The following is a 16,373-nucleotide window of genomic DNA, read 5'->3' on the forward strand; positions in this document are numbered from 1 at the left end:
AATGTTAGAAAATACTCGTGCAAAGATACAAGGACAGGTTGTGTATATCAGTAAAAAGTGCCCGGAATTAGAGTTTGGTTAAAAATGTCATGGTCCATCCACGTCACAACAGTTTATAGTAAGTGTGGCTAACGGCAAGTGGTGGGCAACTGTGTGCCAGGGGTAGCTCATTTGGTCATTGTGACCACTCTACGAGGTAGGCGCTGTGATCCAGGTGAGGGAGCAGGTGTGGAGAGGTAAAGGAGGGCGCAGAGCTGGGGAGTAGAGGAGGCGTTTGGACGCAGGCCATCTGGTTTCCTGGTCTGTGGTCTTTAGTCCACGGCAAACATGGCGACAATGTTGACCTGAGTTCATCAATATGAACTATGTCTGCAATAAATTGTTAAGTGCAAAAGGGAGGTTAAAAAAATGTCGAGTCATTATCTCTCCATGGTGAGATAATGGCAAATATCTCTTTATTTTTTCTCTTTGTTTGAATGTTTTTTACAACATGTAAATATTAATAATTACGAAAGACAATAAGCTCTTTTCATTCTGGGGGGAATAGAAAAAGGAGAAAATCTGAAGGATAAGGAAAAGGACTCAATGATGGAAACCTCCAAGGTCCCCATGACTTGTGACCAGGCCCCTAGTCTCTGCAGCTTCCCATGGCCAGACAAGCAGCCATCCTCCTCCACTGGGGGAAAAACCAAAGCCTTGTTTATTCATTCTTTTTTTTCCTTTTTTTTTTGAAGGAAGATTAGCCCTGAGCTAACATCCACCCCCAATCCTTCTACTTTTTTTTTTTTTTTTTTGCTGAGGAAGATTGGCCTTGAGCTAATATCCGTGCCCATCTTCCTCTACTTTATATGTGGGACACCTGCCACAGCATGACTTGATTAGCAGTCTGTATGTCTGCTCCCGGGATCTGAACTGGCGAACCCCAGGCTGCTGAAGCGGAGCGTGCAAACTTAACCGCTGCATCACCAGGCCAGCCTCAGTTTATTCATCTCTGATGGCCAGAGATGTGAGGGCTGGGAGGCTGCACAACAGCTTTGTCTGGGGGCCTCTTACTCATGGACCCCTCGGAAAGGTCATCTCCCACCCCAAATCCCCATACATCCATTTTTCCGGTGAGGAAACAGAAGCTCAGAGAGGTGCCTTCACTGCTCTGTCCGAGGTCATTCCTGCAACGAGGCAGCAGGAAGCAGACCCGCGTCTCAGTGACTGACGGTCAGGTCCCCTCGTTTTCATTTCAACGATCATTTGAAGAAAGTCCATGCTTTCTGTTCTACCATCCTGCTGAAAAACTTCCATCAAACTATAGCAAATATTCTTTTCTTTCCTTTTAAGAAAATGTGGAAAGGCAATGTCTTAGGCTGGGCGTTGTGATGCATATTCTCTGTGCAGCAGTTTGGCCCTCGGATGTGGTCAGCGACATGGGCAGTAAGCTGAGCACTTCCATAGCATGCAAAGACTCTGCGGACCTCCAGGTGGGCAAGGGATCACCAAGTTTAGTGCTAGACTAACCAAAAACTGCGTTAGAATGGACCACAGGCTTTAAATTCTGGGTCTGGCCCTCCAAACTCAGGGCCTTAACACAAAAATTCATTCTCTCTCTCTACTTCCTGTGGTTTGCCTGGGCTTAGCTGGAGGGGTCCTCAATTGGGGTCTTTCATTCAGTTTCAGTCAGATGGTGGCCGGGGCTGCAGTCACCGGTGGGTCATCTTGGCTGGATGTCCACCACGGCTCACTCCGCTGGCCAAACCCCAAGGATAAAGAGAATGGGAGACGAGACATGAGCCTACAAGGGATTTCAAGGAGTCTATGGGGAATGGAAGGCGGATGGAGAAGTGGTATTTGATATAACAGAGCAAAGGAAACTGTAAGCTAGTGCCTGCAGTGAGAGGAAACTGATGGGAAAGCAGTCATTTCGCTGCAAAACTGTGGAAGTGGCGATACGGAGGAGCCAGCTCATCACGGCTCAGGAGAGCCAACTTTTAAAATTTCAGGACAATTGTCTCCGTGTGGTGCAAACGCTACACGGTTCTGTGCTGCTGCCCACCTCCTTTCCACCAAGGGGGGTAATTCTGAGGCCACCCATTTTACAGACATTTCTTGAGGATCATACTTGTTTCAGGCACTGTGCTGGGGACTGGAAAACAGCGATCAGCAAAAGAGACGAAGAGCCTGCCCGCAGGGAGCTTACTGACTCAGGCGCCTGGGGTGGGGATATTTATAAAATAATCATCCGAATAAATATACATAATTAGCAAGAATTAGCAATCATCATAAGCTTAGTGAAGGAAAAGTACATGACATAGGTTTTTTTCGGGGAGGAGTGGTTTAGGAAAGGCTTGAAAATGACAATTGAGCTGAGATGTAGTTTAAGTAGGAGTTAAGGGGGTGAGGCCTGCAGGAGGAAGTGCATTCCTAGAGCGGGAACAGCATGTGCAAAGGCCCAATAGTTTAGTGCTGGAGGACCAGGCTGGTGAGAAAGAACAAAGAGAAGTAAACAGAGGGGAAGAACACACAGGCACCTGCGAATGGTAGAAACCCAACCCACACTGCTTCAGAGGCGGGAGGGGAGGAATTTATTGGCCCCATAATTGAAAAGTCCAGGGACCTACGGACTTTAGATTCAGCTTAAACTCAACCGGCCCATCTATATTCCTCTCTCTCTCTTCTCTCACTGTCTTAATTTACAAATGGAGATGCTTGTAGGCCCCGACCGTAAACTGAGAGGTTGCACTATGAGGGCTGGCTGCTTCTAGCCAGCTGTGCAGCCTCGGATGAAGCATTGCATGCCTCACTCTTGTGATAAATAAAAGCAGAATTGGAGAGCCGGTGTGGGGTTGGGTTGGTTTAGTGCAGACGTTGGTACCAGGCTGCCTGGGTGGAAATTCTTACCTACTTTGGCAAGATATTCAATGTCAATGTCTCAGTTCCCACAACTATTAAAATGGAGATACTAATATCTACCTAATACTCTTGTGAAGATTAAATAAGTTACAGTAACATATGGTAAACACTTAAGAGCACCTTGCCTGACACATGGTAAGTGCTACATACGTGTTTATTATTGTCACATATATGATAAAGGGAAAGCATACTTAAATTATAAAGAATTCAGGCAATGGAGAGCAAAAGCACAATTCCTTTATAATAAAAGAAGGGGCAACAAAGCAAATAATAATAATAGTAACAACTGTGCGTTTACTATATGGCAGGAACGGTGCTGAAAGCTCTGCAGTGTTCTCGCACTTAATCCTCACAACATTGTCAGACGAGCGCTACTATGATCTCCATTTTTCAGATGAGAAAATTGAGGCTCAGAGAGGTGAAGTCACTTTGCCCAAGGTTGCAGGCCAGTAAAGACTGGAACCCAGACATCTGTAATTCCAAACCTCATGCTCGGGCCGCTCTCAGTTGCCTGGTGACCTGCCTCTCACTTTCACAGCGGGCCGGGGGTGAGCAGCATCCTGGGCCCGGCAGAGGCCCCGCCCCCGCCCCCGCCCCCGCCCCCGCCCCCGCCCGCCCAGGCCACGCCCTCGCCCGCCCAGGCCACGCCCCCGCCCGCCCAGGCCCCGCCTCCTACCGCCCCGGCCCCGCCTCCGCCTCCCTATCCTGGAGGAAGGCCCCGCTCCGCCCCCTCGGGTGGGCCACGCCCCCGCCCTCCTCCCCCCTCCCCGCCTGGCACCTCCACGGCCCCGCCCCGGCCCCGCCCCCGGCCCCAGCCGCGGCCGCCGTTCTTGCGCAAGGAGCCGCCATCTTGCTGCTAGAGACGCCGCCTGGAGGCCCGGCGCTTTCTTCCTTCGGCAGCAGAGGCTGCGGCGGGGCCGGGGCTGGGGTCGGGGCCAGGTAGGCGGGCGGGAGCCGGCGGCGAGTGGCGGCGCGGCCCGGCGGGCTCCGACTTGCGGCGCAGGTGCGAGGGGCGGGGAGCCCCGGCGTGCTGGTCGCGGTCGCGGACGGTGGCGGGGGCTCCGGGAGACCCCGGGCCCGCCGCCCCCCCCGCCCCTCCCCGCCCTCCCGGCGGAGGCGGCGGCCCCGGCTCGAGGCCTGCGGCGGGGCGGCTCGGAGAGAAGCGCTGCTCGCCTCGCTCGGGCCTGCTGGTTGCGCGCGTGTCGCTGGCCGCCGGGGACGGGCTCCAGGCCGCTCAGCGCTCGCCCGGCGGAGGGCACGGAGCACCGGGATGCGGTTGTTCCATCTCGTTCTGCTTTACAGTGTCTGCCCTCAGGATGCGCCGTTGACGATAAGCACTTTTCCCTTAGTTTAATATTGGCGCAGTTGGGGCGTTTAGCTTTTGTTAGGAATAAGGAAATGCGGAATGGGGATTTGGGCGTGAGCAAGTGTAATTTCTAATGTTTAAAAAATTTAAATGCACAAATAAAAATAATTCACCCACATTATTATTGAACCCCCCTAAAACATACCCTTCTTCTCGTCCGTCTTCCTAGTCTGACCTGGTCTGTACCCTTATTACCCAGTTTTGATTAGAGTAGACGCAGTTGTCCTCTCAGTCACTTAACATAAGCACTTTTGCGTAGTCTCAGATATTTACCGTTTTTATTATATTGAATGTATGTTTAGAGTTTTACTTAATTACCCCGTTATGAAACCTTTCCATATGTCCCCTGTTTTTTTCCTCTTAAAAAAATCTTGCAGTGACCATCATTGAGCAGATAGCTCTTTCTTTCCTTGGAATAAATTCCCGAAAGGGGAAATAGTGCATCAAAGTTATGTGTTCTTTCTTTGGCACTCCATATGAATTCTTTTCCAAACAAGGTGTGTTTACTATAGATGGTTTTCAAAATCTGGATATTTGTCTGATTCTGCTCACTGTGATACGGATTCAGCTAGGTATCCGGACATTTTGCGTGGTCTCGGGACAGTCTGTGCAGCCTGCTGTGGTGTATAACTGTCTGTGCTACAAGTCAGACTGAAACCGAGGTAACCGCCGCTTCGAGGCCATGCAGCCTCGAGTAAGTTTCCTCTCCAGGCTTCACTTCCCCCGTGTCTAAAATGGGTCTGCTTCTAGTACCTGCTTGATTGAGTGGTTGTAAGAGTTCAGAGCACTCAGAAAATGGTGTCAGCCATAAAAAAATACTCTGACAGAGGCAGGAGCAAAGTGCCTGGGATCACAGAGGCGTGGAACATTCCTTCAATTTAGGTCTGCCCTTAAGTTCTCTTTGATACTGGTATTAAAAAGAAAGCAGATTTTCTTTGAGTAAGGGAGGTCACTAATAAAAATAATAATTCTTTATACATTATGATGTCGTTTAGTTTGCAAACTACTTTCAATTCCATTTGTTAAGTGATTGCAACTCAGTGAGGTCAGGCTTGGTTCACCCAACAGTTGTTACTTGACAAACATCTGTTGCAGCCTCTAGGCCTCTACCGCTTGCCAGGTGTTGTCCTAGGCACTGGGTGTACAGCAGACAATATCATAGTGAACAGAATCTCTGCTGTCCTGGACCTTAGATCCTGGTGGGGGAAGCTGTTTTTACCAAGGGTTATCTCTGTTGTCGGGAGGGGATAGGGCGAGTGACCTGCCCAAGGCCTGGTGGCTGGTCACGTGGAAGGCGAACCCAAGTCTTTGCGCTCCCACTCCGGCTGGCTGTGGATGGGAGGTGTTTACACGGCAGACTTTCGAGGGAAATTGGCAGACCAGACTGTGAGCCTTCCTCCTCTGAAATGTGGATGTGCAGTTTGAATGACCACCAGCACATCCGGGGCTAGTGGCCTTTCAGTGTGGTTTCCTCTGTGAGACTGAACAGAATGTCAGCGCCCATTCAAAGAGGAGCGTGATTTGCTTTTTGAAAGGTGCTGAGGTTCTCTGTAAAGGGTGTGTTTTCACACGTTACAAATAATTCTCACGCATTCTAGAGTACATTTAGAAGAATGTAAAAGCAGCTCTGCTTCCTGGGGAAAAATGGGAGTGTTCTCTTTATTGTCCATTTCACACTAAAGGCATACGCTAGTGAGCCTTCTGCCAGCCCCGTTATGGCCGTCGTCATGTTTTTGAGGATAATCTTTAAAATGCTTCCTGAAGCGTGGTGAAGAGCACCACTTGGATTTCCCATAGGGAAAAGAAGAACTAGTCTAGCAACAGCCTTTGTGTTTGAACAGCTTGTGAAATGAACCGTCACCGAGCCTGACTGTGTGGACAACCGTTTCCTGATGGACTCCCCCGCCGCGCCGTTTGGAGGGTGGTCTCAGATTCGGTTTGGTTGTAGAAAACTGATGGCTGAAGACTGGAGCTTCAGACCACAGTCGGTGATGAAGGGCATTTGGACCACGACAATTAGGAAAGGCTCCAGGAAATATCCTGGAGCAGAGAAGACAGAGGCAAGAGAGCCGTCTTGAGAGAGGTTGAGGACGGTCCTGTGGAAGAGAAATGTGGGGTTTCCCGTGAGTCTTCTAGGAAAGGGCAAGGCCCAGGGGCTGGAGGCTGCAGGGAGAGGAATCCTAGAGTGTCCTGAGGAGGAGTTTGCAATGCGTGGCGCTCAGGATGTGGGCCTCAAGCTCGGGCTGCGCAGGCGTCGGGAGTGGCTCTTTGGCAGGAGTCCTGTAGATGGGCCAAGTGATGTTCAGGGTCTCCTCCTACTCCTCGGATGCTTTCATTCCCAGTGTTCCGAGTCTTCTCAAGGACTCCGTTGTACTTTAAGAAGCTTCTTATTTGAAGGGTGGGGGATGTAAAACGATGGCTGCTCCGTGCCTGTTACTGTACTTGTTTGGTAGATAAACAAAATACTCAAGTCGATTTGTACGTGGCTTCCATTTACTAAGCATATCCCAGACGTGGGGCACTGTGTTAAGTACAGAAATTAATTTGATGGGAGCCCTGTGAGGTCAGTATTCACGGTTGGATGGATGAGGGAAGAGAGGCTGAGGGAGGTTAGTGGATGCGAGGCCTCGCAGTGAGTCAAGGAGAGGTACGAGCCAAGGGGCAAGCGTGAGTTTGACTCCAAAGCCTGTGTTTATAACTCAGGAGAAGGTTTTGTTTTTGTTGTTGATTCCTTTTCCAATCTGTGTTCTCTGTTCCTAAATAAAGACGCATATTGGTTGAGAGAAGGTGTTAGAAGACACTTAAGATCTCTTCCAACTCTGAGTGTTGATTAAGTACGTTACTTCTTTCCTGCACACCAGCCACTCTGCCCCCTGCTGTGCTGTAAAGCAGAGGTCAGCAGACTTTGTGGAGAGGGCCAGATAATGTTTTAGGCTTTGCAGCCTGTACTCAACTCTGCCGTTGTATTGTAGTCAATCTGTAAACAGTGAGTGTGGCTGTGTTCCAGTGTAACTTTATTTACAGAAATAGCCTTTGGAAGGACCTGAATTGGCCCGTGGGCTGTAGTTTGCATGGCCCTCGCTCCAAAGCCGCTTTCCACGGTGGACTCTAGTGGTCCTCTTTGGTCTCCTTGGGCTTTGGCCAGTTCTGCCTCCGTTTCCATTTGTACTTCACAGACCTTAGGTACATTCCATTGTAGCGCTCCACGTCTCCCATTGTGGAACGCCCCTGAAGAGGCGCTCTGCGGGGAAATGCACTCTCCTGGCCCGCTGGTGGGACCAGGAATTGCACCACCCTATGACCTAGTGGTTCCCTTCCTGCAGCTCCTGCAGAGACACGCACGTCTGCACAGGAGGCCTGTTTAGAATGGTGACCTGCTAAATGCGGCTTCTCTGCACCATGGAATACTGGCAGCGGTTAAAAGGGACACGATAGGTCTATACTTTCTACCCTGCGTTGTCAAAATATATCATTTAACAGAAAGCAGATTATAGATAGATTTGTATGATGATCTTTTTTATGTTACAAGTGTATTTTTATACATGTTTTTTATGGGGGTCACGTGTGAGTGTGTATAGGCCTGATGGTGTCCGTATCAAACTAGTAAGAACTGCCCCTTCCAGGAAGGTGGGGAGGAAGAGCCTGGGATCGGGGCTGGTGACTTTAGCCTAAACTATCATGTTTCAATGTTTTGCAAGGAGAAAGTATGAAAGTGTGAATTACTTGTGTAATTAAAATTTAAGAATAACAGAAAAGATCTGCTCGCCTTCAGCCCTTTCATAACCTCCACCAGCCTTCCCAGAGCCATCCCGAGTAAACATACCACTGGGGAGATGCCGTGGGCTTGCCGGGGAGCGCCTGTCTCCCGCAGCCCGCTAGGTTGTTGCTCCTGCATTGGGTCCTGCACCTTCCGTGGTCAGCCCAGAGAGTGGAGGGCAGATGAGCACGCTGACGGCCTCGGAGAGAACCTCAACCCTCAGCACTCAGGGGCCAGGCTCTTCTCTGTTTGTGCCCTGCTGCCTGTCAGTCGGGTGCTCCTTCACTTTCCTGTAATGTTATTATCTGATCAGCCTTTGTTCCAGTCGAGAAGAACGCAGATGACAAGGTCAGTTTTAGCCGCGACTCAGGGCATCACAGAGGCAGCTGCAAGGCCGGGGAGCTTTCTGGGAGTACGTTACAGGGGAAGCTGGGCAGAGAGGGGCTGTTGAGTCATTGTTGAAGGATCAGTCAGTCCATGTCCTTGCTAATGGCGCTGCCATTTTTCTGTGTGTCAATCCAGGAGGAATTTTGTTGTCAGAGCATAAAAGGAGTTTGTCCATAATTGACTTGAAGCAGCAAAGAGGAAAACACTGAGCTTTCAGCTCCGCCTTTCTTGTAAGTTTATCATTTGTTCCCAGTGGTCGTGAAAACTAATTAAATCTTACGATAACGTATTTCTGTGAATTTGGAACCTTAAAATCCAAATGAACTTTATATTTGTCCATATATGTATTTAATATAAAACACCCCATTATGGTAAAAACTGATTTCCTTCAACTGAAGTCGTTTGCTATTAAAAAGATCCATTCAGGTGTATTTAATATCATATGGCAGTTCTTAATATATTTTACATCCCTCTAGGCTCTGAGAATTGGAAAACCAAGAAGGTTTTCATGTTTTGTGTGGCGCCGCCTGAATTAGAAACTAAGATGAATATAACCAAAGGAGGTCTGGTGTTGTTTTCAGCAAATTCTAATTCATCGTGTATGGAGCTTTCCAAGAAGATTGCTGAGTGAGTTATAATCATACCATTAAATCTGTATTTTTTATGTGATGTTTTAAATTTGATAATTGGATTAGCACTGATTGTTACACTTGGAAGCAGAACTTTTATAGTTAATCTGCATGTTGCGTATATATTAAGGGCTTACCTTTTTGTAAACTGTCATAACTCCTGCACATCTATTCAGCAGACATTTATTGAGTGCCTCATGAGTGCCATAGATTGTGTTTGGTGCTACATATCTGTAGAATTAGATGAGTATAAAGAACCGTGACATGTATACTATATAAAAATAGTCTATAGATTCTAGTTCAGTGTAATTTTCGTTATTTATTAAATAAACGTTGAACTCCTACTGTGTACTAGGCCTTGGCCTAGATATTGGGGATTAACAGTGAATAAGCCGGTCGAGATCCTTTCTTCTTAAATTTAGAAGGGAGCCAGACAAGAAGCAGGTCAGCAAAGCAAACAAGATAATTTCAGATGGGGATCAGTGCTATGAAGAAAACAGTGTGAAAGGAGTGATGGCCAGTTGCTCTGCTTCAGCTTGGCTACTCAGGTGCCTGTAAGCCGAGGAGATGGTGTGTGGATTGAGAAACCTGAGTGAGCCACCGAGTGAGGGTCTGGGGTGGAGCCCTCCAGGCAGAGGGGACAGCAGGTTCAAAGGCCCTGCAGTGTTGAGGGAGGTGTTGGTGTGTCTCGGCAACATGGCTGGAGGACAGAGAGCACACGGACATGGTTGGTGAGGCAGGCAGGCAGGACTGTGTAGGCCGTCTTGGGTGGGCATGAGGTGGGGGTGAGGGGTTAGGGAATGGAGTGACAGAACAATTTAATATCTACTTTAAATTTTATAGTAAGAGTACCTCTATTTTATTTTATCTTTATCAACTTATGAGTCATCCTTAAATAGTAAAGAAGTTGAGTCTATTCTGTTACCTTTTCAGCTTTTTCCCCCTTTCTCTTCTCCAGGCGGCTGGGGGTGGAGATGGGCAAAGTGCAGGTTTACCAGGAACCTAACAGAGGTGAGCTATCTTGGACGTGCGTAACGTTGATGTTTTTGTGGAGTGTGATGTGCTGGCTCAGTCCTTCATCTTCCACTGTTGAAACCGCTGGGCTCGGTGTGGAGTGAGTTCTGTTAGCGGGAAGTCAGGCAGGCAGGTGGGTGATGGCGGTTTAGCTCCCGCCTGCTCTGGGTTGTGGCGGGGCTTGAACTCCACACTTAGACCTTATCCAACAAAGACTGCAGAGACGCATGAACCTGCTGGCCAACTGAATGCAAATGTCAGCCTGTAGGTGGTTGAATGGATGTCACCTTAGGCAGGATGAGTAAATCCTGTGTGGCCACAACATTAGTTGGTTGTTATTCTTTACCTCTGCATAAGCTGCCATGGGTTAGACTTCATGAAATCTTGTTAGGAAATGCTTTTTGCCAATTGATTTACGTCATTACATAAAAATCTCAAGTTGTAAAAAACCCATTACTTAATCTTTGTAATTTCTGTAGAAATGGTGGATATCTGCAATTATTCTAGCAGGAGCGATGGACAGTTTGCACGGGCTGGAGAGTCAGACAGCTTATCCTTGGCGAGTCATTTAACCTTTCTAGACTGCAGGTAGGTAGGCTGTCTTGAGGATTGAATGGGGTAATTGTGTGCCTAACAGAGTTCCTGGCACATAGTAAGTAGGTGCTCACTAAATACTGCTTCCCTCTCCTTTTGCACTGCAGGATTTTGTCAAGTTCTTAAATCTTAGAGAACTTACAAGAGACTTTGATGAAAAGGCAAAAAGAGTTTGCTCCTCCTCTATTTATTTCTCCATTACTGCCTCTTTTTCCTATTTCCCAATATCCCCCATATGGCTTCAGTAGGAAAAAAGTGTGATTAAAGAAAATATGCAGGAAGAGTTTGGGGAAGGGAATTGGATGATGCCCTTTGTCTAGTCTGGAAGGGAGGGCTAAAGGAGGGCTACTGGGGGAAGACTCAGGAGGAGGTTGGTCCACCCTTCAGGTTCACGAATGAGGGAGAAAGTGTGTGGTGTCTGTGGGGAAGGAACGAGGGAGCTAACATCGTGAATTCCTTCCTGTTACCAGATACGGGAGAACTGAGTCAGGGATGATGTTAGGTACGAGCTCCCGGAAGGAGCCAAGTCAGGACTGAATCCACATCTCCCCAGCTCCAGAGTTCGTTTTCTTTCCATGGGACCACATTCCTTTGTAAACCCATATTGTATTTTTTCCACCATTTTTAATGAAAATATTCAAACCTATAAAAAAGTTGAAAGAATAGTACAGCAAATACCCATATGTATGTCTATCACCTAGCAAGTTAACATTTTGCTGTATGAATATGTATGTGTGGAGCCATTTGAAAGTAAGTCGCAGACATCCAGACCCTTAGCCCCTGAATGCTTGATGCATCTGCTAAGAATGAGGACTTTCTCCTACATAAATATTCTACCGTTGTCACATTTATAGAAATTAAGGATAATTCTCTCATCATCTAATATCTACTCTATATTCAAATTTTCCTGATCGTCCTAAAGAGCCTTTTATAGTTATTTTTTTTTCAAATCAAGATTCTTGGTTCAAGTGATGTGGTTTTTCTCTCTTCAGTGTCTTCTAATCTAGAGCAGTCCCTTCGTCTTTTCTCTTTTGTTCCCATGATATTGACTTTTTGAAGGTTTTGACTTGTACACTGTTCCATTCTGGATTTGTTTAATTGTTTCCTGGTGGCTGATCACGAGTCTTTCCAGAGTAGGGATATCGGACCTTATTTGTCTTTACTCTGACAGCATCATTATAACATTTTGTGCCTAATAAGTTCTTAATTGTTGCTGGTTGAATGAATGAGTATATAATTTCCTTTGAAGATACTCTGCTCAGAGTTTTACAGCACTTAGTGCTTATTTGTGAGAAGTGAAAGGCGTAGATTTACTTGTTTCAGGTCAGAAATGTAATTCCGTCTTAAGCATGTCATGTAACTTCACATGTTTTAAAAAATGTGATTAATGGCAGTGTGTTCATCATCCTTTATTGCATCTACAGCCTCAGGAGTTTGTAATAGTTCCAGTTTCCATATTTTATAACATTGGGAAATTATGCAGATTTTTTAAAAATGTAAATTATATACCTTCTTCACCCCGCCCTTCTTTTTTCCTTTTCCTGCCAGAAACAAGAGTACAAATTCAAGAATCCGTGAGGGGAAAAGATGTTTTCATCATCCAAACTGTTTCAAAGTGAGTACTTTTCCAATAAAAGTGTTGTTGCTTTCTGTGTTTCTGTTTGGGCATGAGTGTTGAGAACAATAAAGAGTTGGCCAGACAGGAAGAATTAAGATAGTTTTAAAATTCGTATATCTTACTCTGCTATTTTTTCTGACATAACTGCTGACGTTTGTGTGTTCTTTCAGTGTTCTTCTTCTTCTTCTTCTTTTTTTGTTGAGGAAGATTGTTGCTGAGCTAACGTCTGTGCCAGTCTTCCTCTGTTTTATGTGGGACGCCACCACAGCATGGCTTGACAAGTGGTGCTAGGTCTGCATCCAGGGTCCAAACCTGTGAACCCTGGGCCGCCAAGGTGCAACATGCAAACTTAACCACTATGCCACCAGGCCGGCCCCCTTTCAGTATTCTTAAAGGGTGGAAATAACCTTAATAGAACCCATTAAATTTCCTTTCAGTAGCCAGAATTTTATAAAACTTGCAGAGAAGCTCTTGTAGTTCCAAAAAAAAGGCAGGAGGAGAGGAGTTTGCTTCCTTGGGGTTCTTAAAGCCTTTATTGCAGATCATTTAAAAACGATCTCTACTTATTTGCATAAATTAAATAAGCTGATAAGATAAAAGAATATATTGAAGGAATGTGTATTCCTGTCTGGTATGACATTTGACATATGTGTGTTCTGGAAGTTGTTGAGGTCAGAAATTTGTAAGCTGGTACGGAAGATTCAGTGCCGCGAGGTTGTCTCTGCCACTTTTTGGTCAAATGCCACCTTGTCCACAGTTGTCCCTGAATGCCTCCGTGTATGAAAGTTCTTCACTCAGTGATTTTCAATAATGTCTAGAAATCAGTTTGTGTAGTGCACTGTTTCTGAGCTTAGAGGTTCCAGAAATTGCTGCCTGCTAAATTCATGTTTATATGTATGATAATAAATAGCAAAAAAGGGGAAGAAGAGCCAAATTTCAGGAATTTAGACTTGGAACACACGTATCTTCACCTAGATTTTGAACATGTCTATCCTGGTCTTTGTTCATCGGGATGAAATCTTGAAGCCACCTGACTCTTCTGGTAAGAGGAGTTGAGGGGACCTGTCATTGCGTCCCATTGTCCCAGAGAGCACGTGTAATGTGAAGAGAGGAGGGCTGGCTTGCCTTTGCCATGGTGCCCTTGTTTCATTGCTCCGTGCCGCTTAGGACCCTCAGCAGAGCCGGGCTGCGGGCATCAAGTTGGCGCTGCCCCTGCTGCAGGGCCAGGGTGCTGGGGGAGGACCCTGTGTGCCCACACCTTACCTTCCACCCTCCAGCATCGGGGCGGGGAGAGTGCAGAGCACAGAACAATTCATGTTGCTTCTGGCTCCTGGGTGTTTGCAGGACTTGGATCGCCTCAGAGATGAGCGTGATTCCGTTTGGGGAGATGCACAGGGGTTGTGCGTGTTCCCTGAGGGGAGAGGTAGGCCTTGAAGGGTAGCCTGGACTTGGAAATCAGGCCTTCACGTGGCGGACTCTTGTAATCCTTCCTGTTTCCAAGTCCTTCTATTTCTTTCTTTCTTTTTGTTTATTTCAACACTCTTATTACCGTTCTGCCCCTGCCTTTTGTCAGTTTCTTATCTCTTAGCCAAAACCATCCCCTCAATTTTCTCTGCATGTCTCATTTTGCAGTTCTGTTCTGAACTGTGCTGTAGGCTTGTGCTAGCCTTGTCCAGGTTGCAGAAAGCCTGGACATTGTGGTCTTTATGAAACGGTGGACGTTGAGGTTTGGTGTTGTCAGGTACATCTTATACTTCATGTTAGTATGGGCTAGTGGTAGGCACTAGGAGTGTAAGAAAAATTTTAAACTAAGAAAATTCTTTCCGTTAACTTAACTTTTCCTGTAATTCAAACAAGTTCATTATTTGAGTTTAGTGATGGAAAGCCTTTTACCAGCTCACAGAAGAACGGTGCACCCGGTGTAACTTCCCCCTTGCTGCTGGTTTGTCTGCTCTCGCCCTCTCACACAGAATGCTTTCTGAAAGTCTGCTTTCGCTCCTCACATGTCAGGCTTCGTTAAGGGAGGGCCTGTTCACCCAAATGTTCAGTGTTTCCATTCGCTCTTTCACTCATTTACACATATTTACTGAATGTCGGCTATATGCTTGTCACTGTTACAGGCGTGTGAGATGCATTCATGAGTGGAACAGATGAAGATCCTTGTCCTCATGGAGTCTGTATTCTAAGACATGCAGATAACGTAATAGCTAAGTAGATAATCTAGTTTGTCAGAAGGTGATGAGTGCTATAGAAAAACAAAACGAAACATTGTGGCAAGGAATAGGGAGTGATGGTGGTGAGAGAGAGGGCAGCCAGGGTAGGCTTCATTGAGGTGACATTTGACGAAAACTGGAAGAGGGTGAGGAAGTAGGCCAGTGGCCACCTGGGGAGGAGAGCATTCCAGGTGGTGGGAGCACCAAGAGCAGAGGCCCTCAGGTGGGAGTGAGGACTGACAGGGTGTCAAGTGTGGCCGAACTGAGAGAGGAGCGTGGAGCAGATGTGGAGGGCAGGGAGGTGGGGCGAGGGGCAGGTCATGAAGTGCCTTGGGCCTTTGCCATGGGCAAAACGGGAAGTATTTCTGGGTCCTGAGCAGAGGAGTGCAGGGTCTGACTTTCTGTTTAAGATCTAACCGGATGCTGTATGGAGAATGGACTGCAGAGGGACTGCTGGAGGGGCAGGGAGCCCTGTGGGAGCAGGCTCTCACGGTCCCCTCATTGAGGAGGGAGAGTGGCTTGGCCCCAGGGCAGCGGCAGAGTGCTGAGATGCTGGAACTTTCTGGATAGGAGAGCAGTTAAGGATGCCTCTGAGTTTTCTGTCTTGAGTAAACTGGGGGAACAGCATTCTCATCAACTGAGATGGCGAAAGTTTCATGGTGAAGCCGGCTTTTGGGGGCAAAGAGCAGTTCTGTTTGGGATGTGTTAAGTTTTGAGATGTCTTAACAGACGTTCAGGTGGAATTGTCAAGTGGCAGGTGAGATTGTTAGACTAGAGCTAAGAAGAGAAGCTTGGCTGGAGCTCTAAGTTGGAGAGTCTCCATCATTTATAAAGCTGTGAAATTGGAATGAGAAGCCCAAAGGATGGGGGAGATAGAAGAGGACAAATGAATGAGTGTTAGGACAGGAAGTTGGGGAGAAGAGGAGCCAGCAAAAGAAACAAAGTAGAGCAGGAGAACAGTGAGGGGAGTCCTGGAAGCCAAGTGAATCGAGTGTGTCGGGGAGCAAGGGGAGCAACCGTGTGACGCTGCTGATGCGCAGGTGAGAGAAGGACTGAGAGGTGACCAGGATTTAGCCCCTGGAGGTCACTGATGACCTGGATTGGAACGTGTTTGGGAGAGAATGAGAGTAGGTGAAGTGGAGTGGGCCAGTGTAGACAACTCTCTTGAGATGTACTGCACGGGAGAGCAAAGACATGGGCAGTGGGGAAAGCGGTCACGAGTTGTTTTTAGTGGAGGAAATGACAGAATGTTTATGGGCTGATGGGTGTCAGCCAGGGGAGTGTAACAAGTTGATGACAGAGTGAGAGGGAGCACTTCTGGAGCAGTATCTTCAGCGAGCAAGAGGGGCTGGGGATTAGTGTGTGCTTTGGAGGGCTAGTTTTAGAGTAACTTTGGTGTGGAAGTTCGTCTCTGATGGCTGAGGGCAGCAGACTTGTAGGGTACAGATGCATGTGGTAGTGGGGGCCCGTGGAAGCTCTCTTCTGACTGAGTAGTTTTGTCAGTAAAGAAGGAAGTGGGGCCATCGGCTGAGAGGGAATGTCGGGAGAACTGATGGAGGCCCTGGGACAGGGAAGTTTGTTGGTTTCTTTCTTGTGTCTTGAGCCTTAAGTCTTGGTAGAGGCATGAGTTGTATATGCTGACACTTTGTTGGACCCAGGGATATGTTATCAAGCATCTTACACTTCTGGGATTTTCTGTCTCTTGGGTCGCAGGGATGTGAACACCACTGTCATGGAGCTCCTGATTATGGTGTACGCATGTAAGACCTCTTGTGCCAAAAGCATCATCGGCGTGATCCCCTACTTTCCTTACAGCAAACAGTGTAAGATGAGGAAAAGAGGCTCCATCGTCTCTAAGCTGCTGGCTTCCATGATGTGCAAAGCTGGTAAGAGT

At 47.3% G+C, this 16,373-nt stretch overlaps 1 protein-coding gene across 4 annotated transcripts in view; it reads left to right on the plus strand.

The window, feature by feature from the left end:
• Positions 1–3,700: 3,700 nt before the first annotated feature.
• Positions 3,701–16,373, plus strand: part of PRPSAP2 (phosphoribosyl pyrophosphate synthetase associated protein 2) — a 48,184-nt gene continuing 35,511 nt past the window's right edge. The window contains exons 1-7 of one of the 4 annotated variants that reach the window (XM_070482268.1): positions 3,701–3,840; positions 8,547–8,641; positions 8,888–9,038; positions 9,999–10,051; positions 10,534–10,642; positions 12,197–12,263; positions 16,193–16,365. In XM_070482268.1, the coding sequence (XP_070338369.1) occupies positions 16,212–16,365 (154 nt within the window). In that variant the 5' untranslated portion in view covers positions 3,701–3,840; positions 8,547–8,641; positions 8,888–9,038; ... (2 more) ...; positions 12,197–12,263; positions 16,193–16,211. Of the gene's footprint in view, positions 3,905–8,234; positions 8,373–8,546; positions 8,642–8,887; positions 9,039–9,998; positions 10,052–10,533; positions 10,643–12,196; positions 12,264–16,192; positions 16,366–16,373 lie in introns of those variants that run through there. The other 3 variants (XM_044744880.2, XM_044744881.2, XM_014851685.3) reach the window with 3 other exon arrangements.

This window comes from Equus asinus, chromosome 13 (assembly GCF_041296235.1).
Source record: "Equus asinus isolate D_3611 breed Donkey chromosome 13, EquAss-T2T_v2, whole genome shotgun sequence".
Classification (NCBI taxonomy): domain Eukaryota; kingdom Metazoa; phylum Chordata; class Mammalia; order Perissodactyla; family Equidae; genus Equus; species Equus asinus.